The sequence below is a fragment of the Sinocyclocheilus rhinocerous genome, unplaced genomic scaffold (genome assembly GCF_001515625.1).
Source record: "Sinocyclocheilus rhinocerous isolate Xijiao unplaced genomic scaffold, SAMN03320098_v1.1 scaffold285, whole genome shotgun sequence".
NCBI classification, from domain to species: Eukaryota; Metazoa; Chordata; class Actinopteri; order Cypriniformes; family Cyprinidae; genus Sinocyclocheilus; species Sinocyclocheilus rhinocerous.
Window position 1 is genome coordinate 1,713,927 of NW_015630288.1, and position 17,104 is coordinate 1,731,030.

The 17,104-nt window shown below is 35.2% G+C and overlaps 1 protein-coding gene across 4 annotated transcripts in view; it reads left to right on the forward strand.

Moving 5' to 3' along the window:
* Positions 1-17,104, forward strand: part of LOC107739992 (smoothelin-like) — a 74,500-nt gene that overhangs the window by 56,950 nt on the left and 446 nt on the right. For 2 of the 4 annotated variants that reach the window (XM_016552262.1, XM_016552264.1), the window contains 7 exons: positions 1,204-1,266; positions 1,355-1,418; positions 4,502-4,675; positions 4,763-4,883; positions 5,816-5,967; positions 11,236-11,393; positions 16,060-16,142. In XM_016552262.1, coding sequence (XP_016407748.1) covers positions 1,204-1,266; positions 1,355-1,418; positions 4,502-4,675; positions 4,763-4,883; positions 5,816-5,967; positions 11,236-11,383 — 722 coding nt within the window. In that variant the 3' untranslated portion in view covers positions 11,384-11,393; positions 16,060-16,142. Of the gene's footprint in view, positions 1-1,203; positions 1,267-1,354; positions 1,419-4,501; positions 4,676-4,762; positions 4,884-5,815; positions 5,968-11,235; positions 11,394-16,059 lie in introns of all 4 variants that reach the window. The other 2 variants (XM_016552261.1, XM_016552263.1) reach the window with 1 other exon arrangement.

The window sequence follows — 17,104 nt, forward strand, 5'->3', positions numbered from 1 at the left end:
TGTGTGCATTAGATACAGTGAAGACAGCGCATTAGTTTAGAACGCTTCTCATTTTTATTTTTATTTTTTAAACGTGGAGAGTGTGTTGATTTGTGCAATTATAACCTACCAGCAATGTAAATGATTTTTTACAAATATATTAGAATGAGTACATTACAATATACATTTATTAGAACGAGTACATTATTATTTATGGGCTTAAAAACAAGATGCAAACAATCAGAATATTGTACCTGGTGGGGAGTGCACAATGTAAACATGAAACATATGCCATTACCTATATTGTACTGTGGTACAGTTATGGAGGTCCTTCATAATGCAGAGGTCAACTGCCTGCTCTGCCAATAGTTAGAAATGGCACTATAGTAAGCAGCGTTTAATAAACAGCTGTTTTTCTCAATTCTGCTGAGGTGAATTTCAGTGCAGTCCTGTATCGTGATACGTATCGTATCGTGGCCTCTGTATCGTGATACGTATCGTATCGTGACTTTGCTGGTGATACACAGCCCTATATCTCACACACTTTTAGGACTGATTTGTGTTGGTAAATGCAAACAAATACTTAAAAAGTATGTAATTAAATCCATTGATTTTATTTAACTTAATACTGGTCATTTTTAGATTAAATGTTCTTATATGGTCACACTTTATTTTTAGGTCCAATTCTCACTAACTATTAACTATGACTTTTGCCTCAATAAAATCAGAATTTGCTGCCTATTAATAGTTAGTAAGGTAGTTGGGGTAGGATTCTAGATTATGGTCATGCAGGATAGGGCATTAATATGTGCTTTGTAAGTACTAATAAATGGCCAATGTGGTAGTAATATGCATGCTAATAAACAGCTAGTATTGTTCCCTAAACTAAATTGTTACCTCTTATAAATTTCATGTAAGGATGTATTCAACTAAAATTTGTCATATCGAACAAAAATATATATTTTCTTTCGTTCATCACAGTGGGTTTTCTGTAGTTTATGTAAAAATGGAAATTTCGAAGAATCTCTTCATTCAATAAAAATGGGAAAATATTGTAGTGTTATAGTAAAATACTTCTCTCTTATGATTGGCTGGCCATTTTAAAATGAGTAACAACACTTACAGCTGGGGGGTCCGGTTTTTTACTGCTGCCTGATCCTTCAACAAGAGCCTCTTGTTCTGTGTGTAATTTGATTGTGACACTGTCATTGCTTGTGTGTGCAGATGATAATGGCAGGACGTCCCGCAGCACTATCATGGAATCCAGCTATGTTCAAAAGACAGACAGTAAGTTTATTCTGTTTGTGCTCAGTATTCAGTCTTACTTTCTACCAGCACCCATGTCAAACCCACTTTTCTCTTATTATCTCACCAGCAGGCACAGTGCAAACAAAATCCTACAGTTACTCCAGCACCACGTCCACTAGGAAGGTTGGCAGGTGAGTGCTTTAAAGTCAACATGAACCCTTTTTTGGTCCTGGCCTTATTTTATACACCGTAGTTCATTTTAAAATAATTCCCAAATAACTATTCAGGCCTTATATAACACAGTAATGCCAGTTAATGTAATACCAACATAAAATGAAATCCCATCCTACTGTACATACACTACTGTTCAAAAGTTTGAGGTCAATAAGATTTTTTTCTTTAAAAGAAATTAATACTTTTATTCAGCAACAATGCATTAAATTGATCAGAAGTGACAGTAAAGATTGTTATAATGTTACAAAAGATTTCTATTTCAAATAAATGCTGGAGAAAATCAGATCCTGAATGAAAAATGAAACTTCAATAATCATTTGCTCACACTCAAGTTGTTCCTAAGCATTTTGGACTTTCTTTGTTTCATAAAACACAGTTATTTAGCATGTGCTTACAATTAAAAGTGAATTTGTCATTTAACAGTTCAAAATCATTCAACAGTCCTCAACTTGAAATATGCACACAATGTAAATGTACTGTATCAACCCTCTACGGACACCTTGGCAATTGAATCGCCATTGACTAGTAATTTTTTTTTGTTTACTCGCCAGACTGATATATACAGTGGGTACGGAAAGTATTCAGACCCCCTTAAATTTTTCACTCTTTGTTATATTGCAGCCATTTGCTAAAATCATTTAAGTTAATTTTTTTCCCTCATTAATGTACACACAGCACCCCGATGTTACAAACCTTCCTGGAAGAGGACCTGTGTCTATATTGTCCTAATGCACAGTGAGGAGGAGAGTTTGAGTGGTTAAAGGCTCTCCAAGGACCACAGCTGCAGAATAGCAGAGATTAGTTGAGTCTTGGGGTCAGATAGCCTAAAAAAAAATAGTTAAACAGCACCTACACCAGACGTTGTTTGGAAGGTTTTCAAGAAAAAAAAATAAAGAAAAGAAAATGCTCTCATCCAAAAACAAACTCCAGCATATTAATTTGCCAGACACTACTGGAACTTCAAACAGAACTGGGTTCTATGGTCAGATAAAAACTAAAATGCTCACCCTTAAGTTGTTCCAAAGCATTTTGGACTTTCTTTCTTTCATAAAACACAGTTATTTAGCATGTGCTTACAATTAATAGTGAATGAGATATAGGGCTATCAAGCTCCAAAAATGACAAAGCACCACAAAACTGCCCTAAAAACAGTCCTCAAACTTGAAATATAGTTCATTGGTGTGCTGTAGAAAGTACTAAAGTAGCTTCATATGAGGAACAGACTGAAACAGAAGTCATTATTCACTCATTCTTTAAGATTTGCTGCATTTGTTTAATTACGCTACCATTCAAATGCCTGGGGTCAGTAAGTTATTTATAAGGAAATTAATACTTTTTTTTGGCAAGGATGCGTTAGATTGATCAAAAGTGTTAGTAAACACATTTATAACGTTACAAAACATTTCTATTTAAAATAAATGCCGCTCTTTTTAACTTTTTATTTATCAAAGAATCGTGAAAAATTAAATGTATCATGGTTTCCACAAAAATATGAAGCTGTACAACTGTTTTCAACATTGATAATAATCAGAAAGGTTTCTTGAGCAGCAAATCAGCATAATATTAGAATGATTTCTGAAGGATTATGTGCCACTGAAGACTGGAGTAATGATGCTGAAAATTCAGCTTTGCATCGCAGGAATACATTTCATTTTAAAATATATTCAAATAGAAAACAGTTATTTTGAATTGTAATAATATTACGGTTTTTACTGTATTTCTGATCAAATAAATGCAGCCTTGGTGAGCAGAAGAGACGTTTTTTCCAAAATCATTTAAAAATCTTACTGACCCCAAATGGTTGAACGGTAGTGTATGTTCTTATTGGCAATCGTTGCTCTCTGTCTTCATATTGATTCTCTCTCCTCCATTTCATGAAGAATGTGGATATCCAGAACTTCTCCTCCAGCTGGAGTAATGGCATGGCATTCTGTGCTCTGGTACATAACTTCTTTCCAGAGGCCTTCGATTACTCCAGCCTCAGTCCCGCAAACCGCAGGCAGAACTTTGAGGTGGCCTTCAGCACGGCAGAGTGAGTCCAGAGTCGCATATATCACATGATCAAACACATACAAAAGAATAGGGATGTAACGATTCAGTCAACTCGCAATTCGATTCAATTTACGATTTTGCTTTCACGATTCGATTCACAATTTTTTTTACAAAATGAGATTTAAAACAAATTATAAATTAAATGTGTCCTTTTATTATTGCTTGGACAAAATGCTGCACGTTTCTTTGTGAAATTGAAATATAACACTATAATAATATACTAATATAGCACTTGCATATTATTGCCCTTTTGTTGGTTTTGATTGCTTCTATTGTCCTCATTTGTAAGTCGCTTTGGATAAAAGCATCTGCTAAATAATATTAGCCATTGGCTAATGTTAGACATCATTTAGTCGCCAGAGTGAAGATTTTGTCGCATATGCGAGTGATTTACTCGCAATGTAGGGGGTTGTGTATCACAGTTTCCACAAAAATATGAAGCAGCACACTGACTACAAATCTTCAGATTTTAAACAGATTTAGTAAAGGTGCTGTTTGTATTTTTTTTGGACTGTACTAAAACATAAAAATGCAAAATGTTATTTAGGAAACATGCAAGTTCACATATTGTTTCTCTAAAAAAACTTAGCTAAAGCCAGTTATTCTACATTGAAATGTGTGTTCTGTGTCAGATTGTCTGTTTTTTTGTTTTGGTCTGTGATTTCGCACACTGCCAATTTAGCCAACCAGGGTTGCCAGTTGTCTATGTGCCGAGTCATGTGTCTGCATGCCAGCCAACGAACTGGGTCAGAGACTGCAGATTCTACCCGACCTAAAAATATTAAAATATATTAAAACTCCGATAAATCAACTCATCACCTTATAGTGCAAGGCTTGTTGCCTTCCATTCTGTTCCTGTTGCTTGTCCTCAATCTGGCAACCTGCGTTAGCGTCGAGTCTGAGGACGTTTAAGGTCTTTCGTCATAGTTGGGTGATTTATTCTGTAATGTATTCTTTCTTATATACTTTTCCTCTCTGTTTCTTTCAGTGTTTTTGACCGTGAGGACAACACATCTCGTAGCTCCAGCAGAACATCAGCTCTTGAGCGCAGACAGGCGGAGAGATCGGAGCTGATGAGGGCTCAGACGTTACCCAAAACATCTGCAGCACAGGCACGAAAAGCCATGATCGAGAAGCTCGAGAACACTGGAGGCTCTGGAGGGTGAGCCTGTGGTTTTCACACACTTTCAGGCTCATTTAGCTCACAGAAATACCACCTGTTCAACAGCATTTCTCTTTCTGACTGTAGCAACTCAGCCATTACTCAAGTAAACAAGGTGCAGCGCTCCACAAGCTTTGGTGTCCCCAATGCGAACTCCATCAAACAGATGCTGCTGGACTGGTGCAGATCGAAGACCCGTTCCTATGAGGTAACTGGAGAAAATCAGATCCTGAATGAAAAATGAAACCTCAATCATCATTTGCTCACCCTTAAGTTGTTCCAAAGCATTTTGGACTTTCTTTCTTTCATAAAACACAGTTATTTAGCATGTGCTTACAATTAATAGTGAATGAGATATAGGGCTATCAAGCTCCAAAAATGACAAAGCACCACAAAACTGCCCTAAAAACAGTCCTCAAACTTGAAATATAGTTCATTGGTGTGCTGTAGAAAGTACTAAAGTAGCTTCATATGAGGAACAGACTGAAACAGAAGTCATTATTCACTCATTCTTTAAGATTTGCTGCATTTGTTTAATTACGCTACCATTCAAATGCCTGGGGTCAGTAAGTTATTTATAAGGAAATTAATACTTTTTTTTGGCAAGGATGCGTTAGATTGATCAAAAGTGTTAGTAAACACATTTATAACGTTACAAAACATTTCTATTTAAAATAAATGCCGCTCTTTTTAACTTTTTATTTATCAAAGAATCGTGAAAAATTAAATGTATCATGGTTTCCACAAAAATATGAAGCTGTACAACTGTTTTCAACATTGATAATAATCAGAAAGGTTTCTTGAGCAGCAAATCAGCATAATATTAGAATGATTTCTGAAGGATTATGTGCCACTGAAGACTGGAGTAATGATGCTGAAAATTCAGCTTTGCATCGCAGGAATACATTTCATTTTAAAATATATTCAAATAGAAAACAGTTATTTTGAATTGTAATAATATTACGGTTTTTACTGTATTTCTGATCAAATAAATGCAGCCTTGGTGAGCAGAAGAGACGTTTTTTCCAAAATCATTTAAAAATCTTACTGACCCCAAATGGTTGAACGGTAGTGTATGTTCTTATTGGCAATCGTTGCTCTCTGTCTTCATATTGATTCTCTCTCCTCCATTTCATGAAGAATGTGGATATCCAGAACTTCTCCTCCAGCTGGAGTAATGGCATGGCATTCTGTGCTCTGGTACATAACTTCTTTCCAGAGGCCTTCGATTACTCCAGCCTCAGTCCCGCAAACCGCAGGCAGAACTTTGAGGTGGCCTTCAGCACGGCAGAGTGAGTCCAGAGTCGCATATATCACATGATCAAACACATACAAAAGAATAGGGATGTAACGATTCAGTCAACTCGCAATTCGATTCAATTTACGATTTTGCTTTCACGATTCGATTCACAATTTTTTTTACAAAATGAGATTTAAGATAAATTATAAATTAAATGTGTCCTTTTATTATTGCTTGGACAAAATGCTGCACGTTTCTTTGTGAAATTGAAATATAACACTATAATAATATACTAATATAGCACTTGCATATTATTGCCCTTTTGTTGGTTTTGATTGCTTCTATTGTCCTCATTTGTAAGTCGCTTTAGATAAAAGCGTCTGCTAAATAACAAAATTTAAATATAATGTAAATGTAAATAACAAAACTAAATTGAAATTTTAAAACAAGCCCCAAATCAAATAAATAAGTAACCCTATTAAAAGAAATCTCTTCATATAAACTAAATAAGGCTTTGTCTGTGCTGATGAAAATAAAAAATACAATCTAAACTTTTCTAAAGACAGTATGTTCCCCTCAGACATACATTCATATAAACTCCTACCCCTAATTGAATCGCGATTTGTTTAGCATCTCAACCGATTTGAATTGTCACATATTTGAATAGATTTTCAACCGGCTTGCGGTTAATCGTTACATCCCTACAAAAGAATTAAGAACCAATAAAATGACAGACAGAAATGCAATTCAAATTTGACTTTCTGCACTACGGGGCGAATTCACTATAAACAGTTGCTTCTGACGTCGAGCTCAACCAGTTGTGTGTTCGTATAGCATGTTCATCAATGCATTCTTACATTAACATGTTGCATTTAATGTCACAATTTATGTAAGAATGTTATTCTTTAGTGACAAAACACACACACACAGTCTCTTCTGTGCGAATAAGGTGTTTTAGAAACATCGGCCTCATGCAGTTAATGTGTTGCTGTTACCTCAGATGGAAAGCTGGCAGCAAACAGTTGTTTGTGTACAAGTGTTTGTGCACATTGTTTTAATTCCATTATAACCAGGCAAATATCCAGACGTGTTATGCGCACTTTCTGCATCTTGAGCTGATCAAGTGCCTGGATATCACAGCGGTGGAGCGAGGCTGTACAATCTCAGTAAACAATGCCAGATTGAGGTGGTCTGCTGCATCCGCTACAGCCTACTGCTCAGAACCGTCTTGAGATATGCCTTGCAAATTGTGTTCAGCTCTTATTTTTGTAGGCTTTTTTGTGGCATTACCTATTTTGAATGATTTATTTTTTGAATCAGATTTTGAAACCATGCAGAGAGCGTGTGCAAATAAATTATGCTATCAGCAGGCGCAACTGATTCTTAGTGAATTCCCCCATGTTTGTAGTATTGTCAAACTCCAAATAACACACTTAGGCAAATACTCAGTGTCAGTTTGTTCTAGTAACCTGCCTTCATATACATAGTTTGGGCTCTGTAGGATTAAAAAAAAAATGTTTTTGAAAGATGTCACTTCTGCTCACCAAGGCTGCATTTATTTGATCAAAAATACAGTATAAACAGTAATATTGTGAAATATTATTACCATTTAGAGTAACAGTTTTTATGTGAATATATTTAAAAATGTAATTTATTCCTGTGATCAAAGCTGAAATTTCAGCATCATTACTCCAGTCTTTAGTGTCACATGATCATTCAGAAATCATTCTAATATGCTGATTTGCTGCTCAAAAATCATTTCTGATTATTATCAATGTTAATAATGTTTTTGTGGAAATCGTGATGCATTATTTTAAATAGAATCATTTATAACATTAGAAATATCTTTACTGTCTTTTTTGATTAATTTAATGCATCCTTGCTGAGTAACTAAAAAGTAAATGTGTTGCTTTGTTTCTGAGCCTGTTTTAATACAGCCAAAATTTTTAACAAGTTCTTCTGATCTGCATCTCCAGTCCTCTCAGATTAATCACCTTTTAATAGCTGTCATTTCCTTGAGTTCGTTCCACTTAAATAAATAAACTTTAATTACTAGCTTTTTAAATTGATTTAAATTTGCTTATTTCCTTTTTCGTTTCCCAGTTAACCTAACATTCATGCATTTCTAAATGAGAAACATCCAGCTGAACGCTCACGAGTTTCCCCAGAATAGTGTCTGCTAACAGAAGAGCATTACTCAAAGTCAGTATTGTTCTCTGACCTGAGAATAGGCCTTAACCTGCTTCCCCTTTGGTCAGTCTGTGTCCAGGTAAATATTAGCTGACACTTTCTCATTTCATTTTCCTCCACCTGACTGTGAGTACTGGTTTATCTCCCTACCCCAACTGTCATCATTAAAGGCACCATCTGTAATTGCTGTTGTGGCCTGAAGGTGAATTCATATTCAGTTATTTAAGCCTCTGTACTGTTGTTTGCTAGTCCTGCAGCATTCAGTGATCTCTGGCAGATCACGAGCTCTGCTGTCATCATTTCCAATGGTAGTTGCCACATTACGTCAATTTTCAATTATTTAAGGTCCTTGCACACTGAGTCCGAAATTTTCATATGCGTTTTTTAGTTTTTTTTTTTTTCGTATTCGTCATCCTTTCCTATCAAAATGCTTGCTACCGATGCGAAAACGCAGAAAATCTAACATGATCTGAATTTTTTTTATGATGGACGAAAGTTTCGGAGGCAGTGTGTAAACGTGATTGACACAACGTGAGGTCGTGTTTATTTTTTAACTTGCGAAAATTTCAGACGAGAATTTCGGACTCAGCTCTCAGAATTTCAACTCTCATTGAAAACTAATGAATTTGCTTCATGGAATGTTGTTGTCTAAACTAAGTAGAGCTGGGTGATATGGCCCAAAAAAATTATCATGATAAAATGTATCATATCAGTCGATATTGATAATTATCACTCTAAATGTAAAATCTTTTAAGTTTGTTTTAAGTTTAAAGGCAGATTACTTCCCATGAGTGAAAGTTGTAGAAACCAGACAGTTAATTGTGGTTTTAAACTTTTTTTTTTTTTGTCAGAACATGATAAACACTTGCTAAACAGGTGAACATTTCACAAATCTGTACAATATTCAAAAATATTCAATATTCAAAAAATGTATAATTATAAAATATTTTTCTACATCAAAATATGCATGAGTAACCTGAAGTAAAATCCTTTTTGTCTTATTTCCTTAACAAAATATCCTAATAGAGAAATTAATTTATTAGTTTCTGCATTCTAATGGCTGGTATTGTTTCAAGTCATGAAACAGGTTTGTGCTCCCTGACTTTTATGGCATGATGCAGATGTAAATTTATCTTCATTAACAAAAATGGTAACATCTGTAAAAACTGTAACAACCGTATAGTTATAGGGTAAAATGTAAATATTCTGACTGTTTGAGTTAGGACTGTACTTTTATTTAAATGAACAATTAGTCATCTATAGCAGGGGTTTTCAACCTGTGGGGCGCGCCCCCCCAGGGGGGCGCGAGCATCAGTTAACTCAGAGATGTTCCCTTGAGAATTTATGAATATGAGTTAACAAATCTTTAGCCATCCACTAGGGGGCAATCTGACTCCCACTGCTAGTCGACAGTTAGTGCAGAGTTGACTCGAGTATCAGTGTTGCCAAGTCCACGGTTTTCCCGCTTGCCGCGTTTTGTAGTTTTGAGTAGCAATTAGGCGGGTTTTGTTGTGAAAACCTGGCAACCCTGGTCACGCTGCTGTGATAGTGTTTCTATGCGCACCGCTCACACCTGAAGTGCACAAACAGATAGCCTTCTCAGACAGCAGGTGAATACCAATGGCTGTCTTGACAAGTATTCTTGTAAGCACAGTCCGTTGTTTTGGGGTTGTTGGATGTTGGGGGGGCGCGAGTGAAATTAGACCACCTTGGGGGGGCGCATGTCCTAAAAGGTTGAAAACCCCTGATCTATAGTATCATAATTAGATCATGATAACCAAAGGTAAAATCACACTCAGCACCTCACTACCATGGTCAAATGTAACAATATTTGTATTTGTATATAAAAAAAACAGTAGCCTAAATACATTTAGTATAAATACAAATACATAAATGCTATAGATTAATAAAAACCAATACTCATTTAATACGCCTACATTAAAGGGGTCATATGATGCTGCTAAAAAGAACATTATTTATAAAATTCCATATTGCATATGCCATATTTCTGCCACAATACCATGGTGCAGTTAGTGTTACTACAGTGAAACCATGGTATATGCATGTAAAAGCCGTTTGAGCAAAGCCGATAATTGGTCCATGTGGCGCCGATAATGCTGTTTTGTTCCATTTTTGGTGCATAAACATATCAAACATTTAGCAATCATGTTTTGTCATTTTATAGAGAACAAAATATCTTTTGATAATTATTGTTACCGTTTTATTGCCCAGCCCTAGTCTGAAGTAAGACAGTAAGCCAAAATTGAGATAACAGTATTTCAATTAAGTGATTTTGTTTGGTTGTAAACATTAGCATCTCTCTATATGTATTAAATCATTACATTCTGTGACAGCTTCAACCTCTCATACTCTGACTTTTGACTGGAAAAAGTCAAATGAGAATGGTGTCAAACTGCTCCCCTTCCGATGTTTAGAGTTGTGGGCAATAGTAGTTGGAAAAGGATGCAAAAAATCACACTTTCAGATAGAAATGATAAACCACTAAAGCACCTTTAGTGATACACCAATGGACGACATTGAGATTCAGAAATTCAGATCTCACCGACTGTTTATGTTGAATAGTGGAACTCCTTATTTAAAAAAATAAGGCTTTGTTTAAAGTTTTAAATTTGTTTTAAAACTTGAAATCTGCTGTTCACTCAGTTCCTGGTGGAACTTTACAAGCATTAACAGATGTGTGCATTTAAAGAGGTCACTCTCCACCGCTCCAGCATGATCCCATCACTGAGCTTCTACAGGCTGTTTTACAGTCAGACAAACAGTGTTTGTCTGGAGACGAAGGGTTACATGTTTAGTCATCACTTTTTGCATTGCTGTTATTGTCTCCATACTGTATGTTGTTGTTCACAGTCACATTTGCATAATGAGATCACAGAATGGATGCATTGTTGCTCTTTTTGATGTTGTTTGTCTTTGCACATATATTTGTTATGAATGTGAGGCATGAAAACACAGTTACATATGCTGTCATCACAGAGTTTAATGTTGGCTTTCTGATTTTGTCTTGTGTCTCATTTCTCTCTCCTCACTGGCTTTGTATATCCCACTTGTTTCTGTCCTTTTTCTGTCTTCTTCCCTTCCTCTGTCCCCCACCTCGACGTGAGAGTAGGAAGCTGGCAGACTGTCCTCAGCTTTTGGATGTGGAGGATATGGTGCGGATGCGGGAGCCGGACTGGAAGTGCGTGTACACGTACCTCCAGGAGTTCTACAGGGGATTGGTGCAGAAGGGCTTGGTCAAAACCAAAAACTCCTCCTAGGGTCAAAATGGTGAGAGCCAGATCAGATCTTTGAGGAGAAACTGAAAGTTCAGTCAATCTTGGGACTGGCAAGAATGAAACAAGATGGAGCAAACTAACCGTTAAAACTTCTAACATTCAATGAAAAAATAGATAGTAAAATAAAAAGAAATCAAAGTAGTAGTAATGATCAAGAAGAGACTGACAATTAGAGAATCGGGAGGGATTTTACATTTTAAAATTGATATGGTTTTAATTGTTTGGAGAAATAGATTTTTATTGCTGAATTAAAATGAACACACATGAATAAAATAGACACATTAAATCAGTAATATCATATATAGTGACCCCCAAAAAGTATTTGCACACTAAAAATATATGAATATCACTGCGTTAGATATTAAAATATCAAAACAAGTGGCATTATGTTAAAGGTGTACTATAGGGCTGCACAATCTTGGGTGACAGTGCAATATTTTGTTTTTCTGTGATTAGATTTTGCAATATGAAAAAAATACAGGAATTTTCACCAGATAAAATAGCTATATTTGGAAAGAATTAATAATTATTTTAGAATGATGGGGTGATTTTGTTGGTAAGCATATCTGCATAAAGCTTTTTTTACTCTAAAGACTTTATTTTATTTTATTGTATTTTATTTGTATTTGTATTTGTATTTTTTTTGGAGTGTGGACCATACTTTTAGGGCTGTGCAGGTTCGGTAAAAATGAAAAATTTGGGTTTATTCTTCAGAAGTACTGACTGAAACCTTTCTGTAACTATAAAGTGAACAGAGTTATAAAAAAATTCTGCTTAAAGGCCTTTCCACACTGAGCGCGATGCGAAAAAGCGTGGCGAATCGCAGACGAACGGTGCTTTCACACCGAGCGCAAAACGATTGTTCGCCTTCTGCTAATTCACGCCTGCACGCTAGGTGGCGCTTACCAACAATGCATTTTTCCTCAGATATGTATCTCGTATATGGATTTAACATCTAAATTAAGATAAACAAAGTTTGGCTCTACACCAGAAACACAAACTATACATAATGCTTACAAGAATAGGCTACATCCTAAAATATAATTAGAAGTACAATTAGCATCAAGGTACACTTGAAAATGTATTTGCTTACCCACTTTAAACCATCATCGAGTGCTTGTAATAGCTTCCGATTGTGATTTATAGTTGATTTTGATTCTATAATAAGCAGATACATGCACTCTTTGTATGTTTAATAACGCTACACTGCTAATATTTGTCATAAACATCCTTTATTGCTATAAAAAATACCATAAGCTGCATACAAAACACATACAGAAAATATATCGTCATAATCATGTCTATCTGCTTTCATATTTCATGTGTAGAAAAATGTTTCACTCTATTTTTTTTAATATGGAAGATCTAGACTAGAGAGTCAACGCGTTCTGACTCATAACACTCGCACACGTGGAAGAAAACGGACAGTGCTCTCCAGATCACGATTCAGTGGAGAATTATTAGAAATGTTATTCTGTATAAAGAATATGTGAGAATAAATCTGTTCTCAAATACCAATGATAACAAGAACTCAGCATCCACTCTCTTATCCGGGATACTCTTCTTCTGTGTTTGTTTTCACTGGTTTTCCAAATAGCGCCACCACTCTAACCCTTTTGTGCAACAGCAGCTGCTCCGGTCACGTGATCCTAGCTCAAATCTTATTGGACGGCCTGTGTTTTCGCTTTGCGAAACTGAAAAGGTTTGTCGGACTGGTGCAAAAAAAAACATTTGCATTTTCGGTCCGCAAATGTTCGTTGTCTATGTGGAAGCCTCCATAGAAATGTATTATTTTATTCCAGCGTGTCATCGCGTCCGATATTCGTTTCGCTTTTTCGCACTCAGTGTGGAAAGGCCTTTAGTTTTCCTACAGTAGGCCAGTTTTCCTTTTTGACTCTTTCAGTATGACTATAAAATTAAAAAAAATAAATAAACTATAAAAAAGTTTTTTATATTTATATTAAACATAATAAATATATTGCAATAATATTATTGTACAGTAAAAATGTATTTATAGTACACTGTAAAATTGCAATACTGATATTTACCTTTTGCTTTCAAAATTTAACCCAGTGAGCTTTTATTTTGGTGGTTTGCTGGCAAATATATTTGTAGCGTGATTCAGACTGAAGCACAGCACTGTGTTCATTTACTCGTGCAGCTCATGATAGTGTTTTAAGTGTCTCAGAATCCCTCAGTTCACAGTTAATTAACAAAGATGCTTTAAGACTCAGAAACTCTGTATCATGAGCTGCATGCATGTAAATGAACACAGAGCTGTGCTTAACTCTGAAACATGCAGCACATATTTAATTAATTATATATCACATTATTACATGACAACAATTGTACTAAAAATGCAAAAAAAATTCTTTTGTGTTTTTTTAAAAGTTCAGCAATGTTTTTAAAATGATCCCTGTTCACACGAATTTATAAAAAAAAGACGAGACCAGTAGTTGGCGTTGTATTTTTGTAAAGAAACACTACACGCCTGCGTGTATAAGCATGACTATAGACTGAACACATAATACATGTGTATTACGTTACCATTTTCACAAATGCATGTTTTTATAGTTTACATTGTCACGGTAATGGCATTGTTTTGTTTTTTTTAGTTTGCGTTTTCAGGCCCCCAAAACACCTGTTGTCGTGTAAATGAATGGTCAAAATGCATAAAAAGTTTTGAGATGAAAATTGTTGTGTAAACACCCATTCGGCCATATCACGATACTGATTTTATTTCAATATATAGTGCAACCTTAAGGTACACACTGTAATTTTTTACTCAAGATGACAGGAAGATTTAATAAAAGCTGTTTTATTTCACACAGAGAGGCTGCATCACAGGGAAGAAATATTAATATTACATGATGAGCCAAGTACTACTCACCTACACCTGTGTGAACTGGTGAAAAACACCAGCTGGTTAAAAGTCACTGCAATAATTCACGTTGAGAAAACATCATATATTAGCAGATTTGATATTTTCAGATATTTCAAGTGCCAAATAAAAGTCAACATATTAGATTCAGTTATAGCACACCTGGACATTGAGCTTAAAAGGTAAGGCCTTTGGGTCTCACACGCGCACCATGACAGGAATTGGTATTTATCAGCGTGCTGTTAGTAAGTTTCTGACAATTAGCATAACAAAATATTGTGCGTCTGCCAGCTCACCCGCTTTTGTCAGAGAGAAAGCGTATGAAACGACAGACTGAAGCAGTGAATACGCTGATGCCCAAACATGGTCCTGCTCATAGAGATGTGAAATGAGCCCATCAAAGCTTGGCCTGCTCAAATACACTGCTTTAGCTACCAGTGTAAAGAGCACATCGGACACTAAACAGAAGCTTGTTCTTGGCACGTGCTGAATGTTTGCTATCACAACTTCTAGAGATTTCCCTTTTGCCTGACTTAGAAGAGTAGCAATGGGTAAATTATTCAGAATTCAGTGCAACTTAACCTCTGTCTACAGCATCTTCCATCATTTCTAATTTTGTTAAAACAAGTTTACAGTAATGCATATTACTTGAAATACAGTAAGTGGTTATATTTTACTGTTTATTTCGGCTGGTTGAAGTACAGCATTTGAAGCTAACAGTAATGCACTTACAGTGGAAGTCTATAGAGCTGTGCATTTCGGAGGGTTTAAAAACAGAAAAGTGCATTTATACCAAGCTTTATCAAGGACCCTCACATCAGGCTTATCAAACTAAAACTATATATATATAAATTAATTATTTGAAATAAAGCAAGTTGTTATATTTTATTTTAGTAAATGCTTATTTCAGCTAGTTGAAGTAAAACATTTGAAGTACTAAAAATGAAACTCAAAAATTGAATTTAATAAAAGCCATTTAGACACATTTTAAATAAAAAAATGACAAAACAACGTTAGTAAGATTTTACCTAAAATTGAAATAAAAACAGAATATATAAAATAAAATATAATTCAAAATATTAAAAACTATATATCAATGATACTAAAATACCATGATGATCCGCTTGCATAATATATAAAAGAGCTCTGTATTTTTATGTAGAGAAAATAATTTAAATGAGCATGATATAGTTTTGTGGAAAATGTAAAAAAAAAAAAAACATATTTTCTATTTATTATTTAAAGAGTATTACAATGTATTTTGTACAACTTTTTTAAAAATGCATATTTGGTTTCTATTTAAGTATTTCCCCCTTTAAATTTTGTACACGCCCTATTATGAAATGTCCTGGTGTAAATCATCCTGAAAATTTGGAACTGTACACAGTTCATAACCAATTTCATGTTAACGTATAATATTTTGTGATTTTATTTCGGTGCAGTGCCTCATCTCAAGTTATGTTGTTGGTGCATTACTGTAAACACAGTTTTTATTTTTACACAGTTATTCTTTTTTTCACAAACAAATCGAAATGAATTTCTGTGGTAATCGCCAGCATGCTGTCAATACATCTTAACTGTACTGCTTCAAAAGCAGCAGGAGTTGCTTTATTCTCCAGTACATAGATGGTAAACTCTCTGTATCGAATGGCAGTGCTGCACCCTGTTGGTTAAGCATATCAACTGCACAGAGTTAGTGTAGACCGCATATAAAGCATCATTTAGTTTACATTGTTTCCATTGTTTTATAATTTGTCTGTGGTTGTCTTTTCATTAGGGCCTATGCTAACTGCATGCCCCTGCTGGAGGTGGAGGACATGATGATCATGGGTAAGAAACCAGACTCCAAGTGTGTGTTCACGTATGTTCAGTCACTGGTGAACCATCTGCGCAAGCATGAGATGATGATGGCGCGGGCGCAGCAGACCTCTGACTTCTGATGCTCAACACTCTCTAACGACTCATGCTTTAAACTCTTCTTTTTTTTTTCATTCTGACCCTGTTGCATTTCAACAGTTAAAATTGTGTTTACTTTCCAGACAGATCCAAACAATTTCTCCTGTACCAGCTGTAAAAACTCATTAGGGATTTTTTATGAATGAAAACGTTTTTTTTCTTACGCTAGTTTGTTTAAACTAACAGTAGTTTGCTCCAAAAAAAAGTTAGCAAAAAATGAAAATGGCAAGTTATATTTAGTGTAACTCCCAAGATGCCTCTTACTTGATTTAATGTGCTAAAACGAAACATGATTTTATGTTGATTGCCCATATCTATGGCTTTAAAAGCTTTTACGGTACTGTTGCTGTTAATAGAGCTCTGACCTGCATGCTTTCACAAGCTTACTTGAAGTTTTAGTTCTGTTTCAAAAAGAAATGAAGGTTATATGTTCATTTGTATGCGATATTGTTTATTTAAAAACGTTGCAAGAATATTAATCTCACTGCTTGTTATGGCTTCAGCCGTTGAGTGCAAGATGCAGCTCATGAACTGTTTTTAAATGTTTTTCACTTAATTGAAAGTTTGGTTTTACACTGAACACTGGTTAGTTTCTCTGCAGATATCCGACGTCTGCCTCGTTCTTCTTAGCGAGAATTGAACAAACATTTTGAAGTGATATCAAATACACAAACATGCATGTATAGATGCACTTGTGATCTGTCCTTGTTTATGGATGAGTATATTTTGGATTTGTTGATATTCCTGAACTTCATTTGGAAGCAATGAAGTTTGTCCCAAAACATAAGCTTAAAGGGTCTGTCTTTGTACAGCTTTACAACATGGCTTTCGGACAGAAACAAAGTGTAATTTAAACGGTGTGTGTA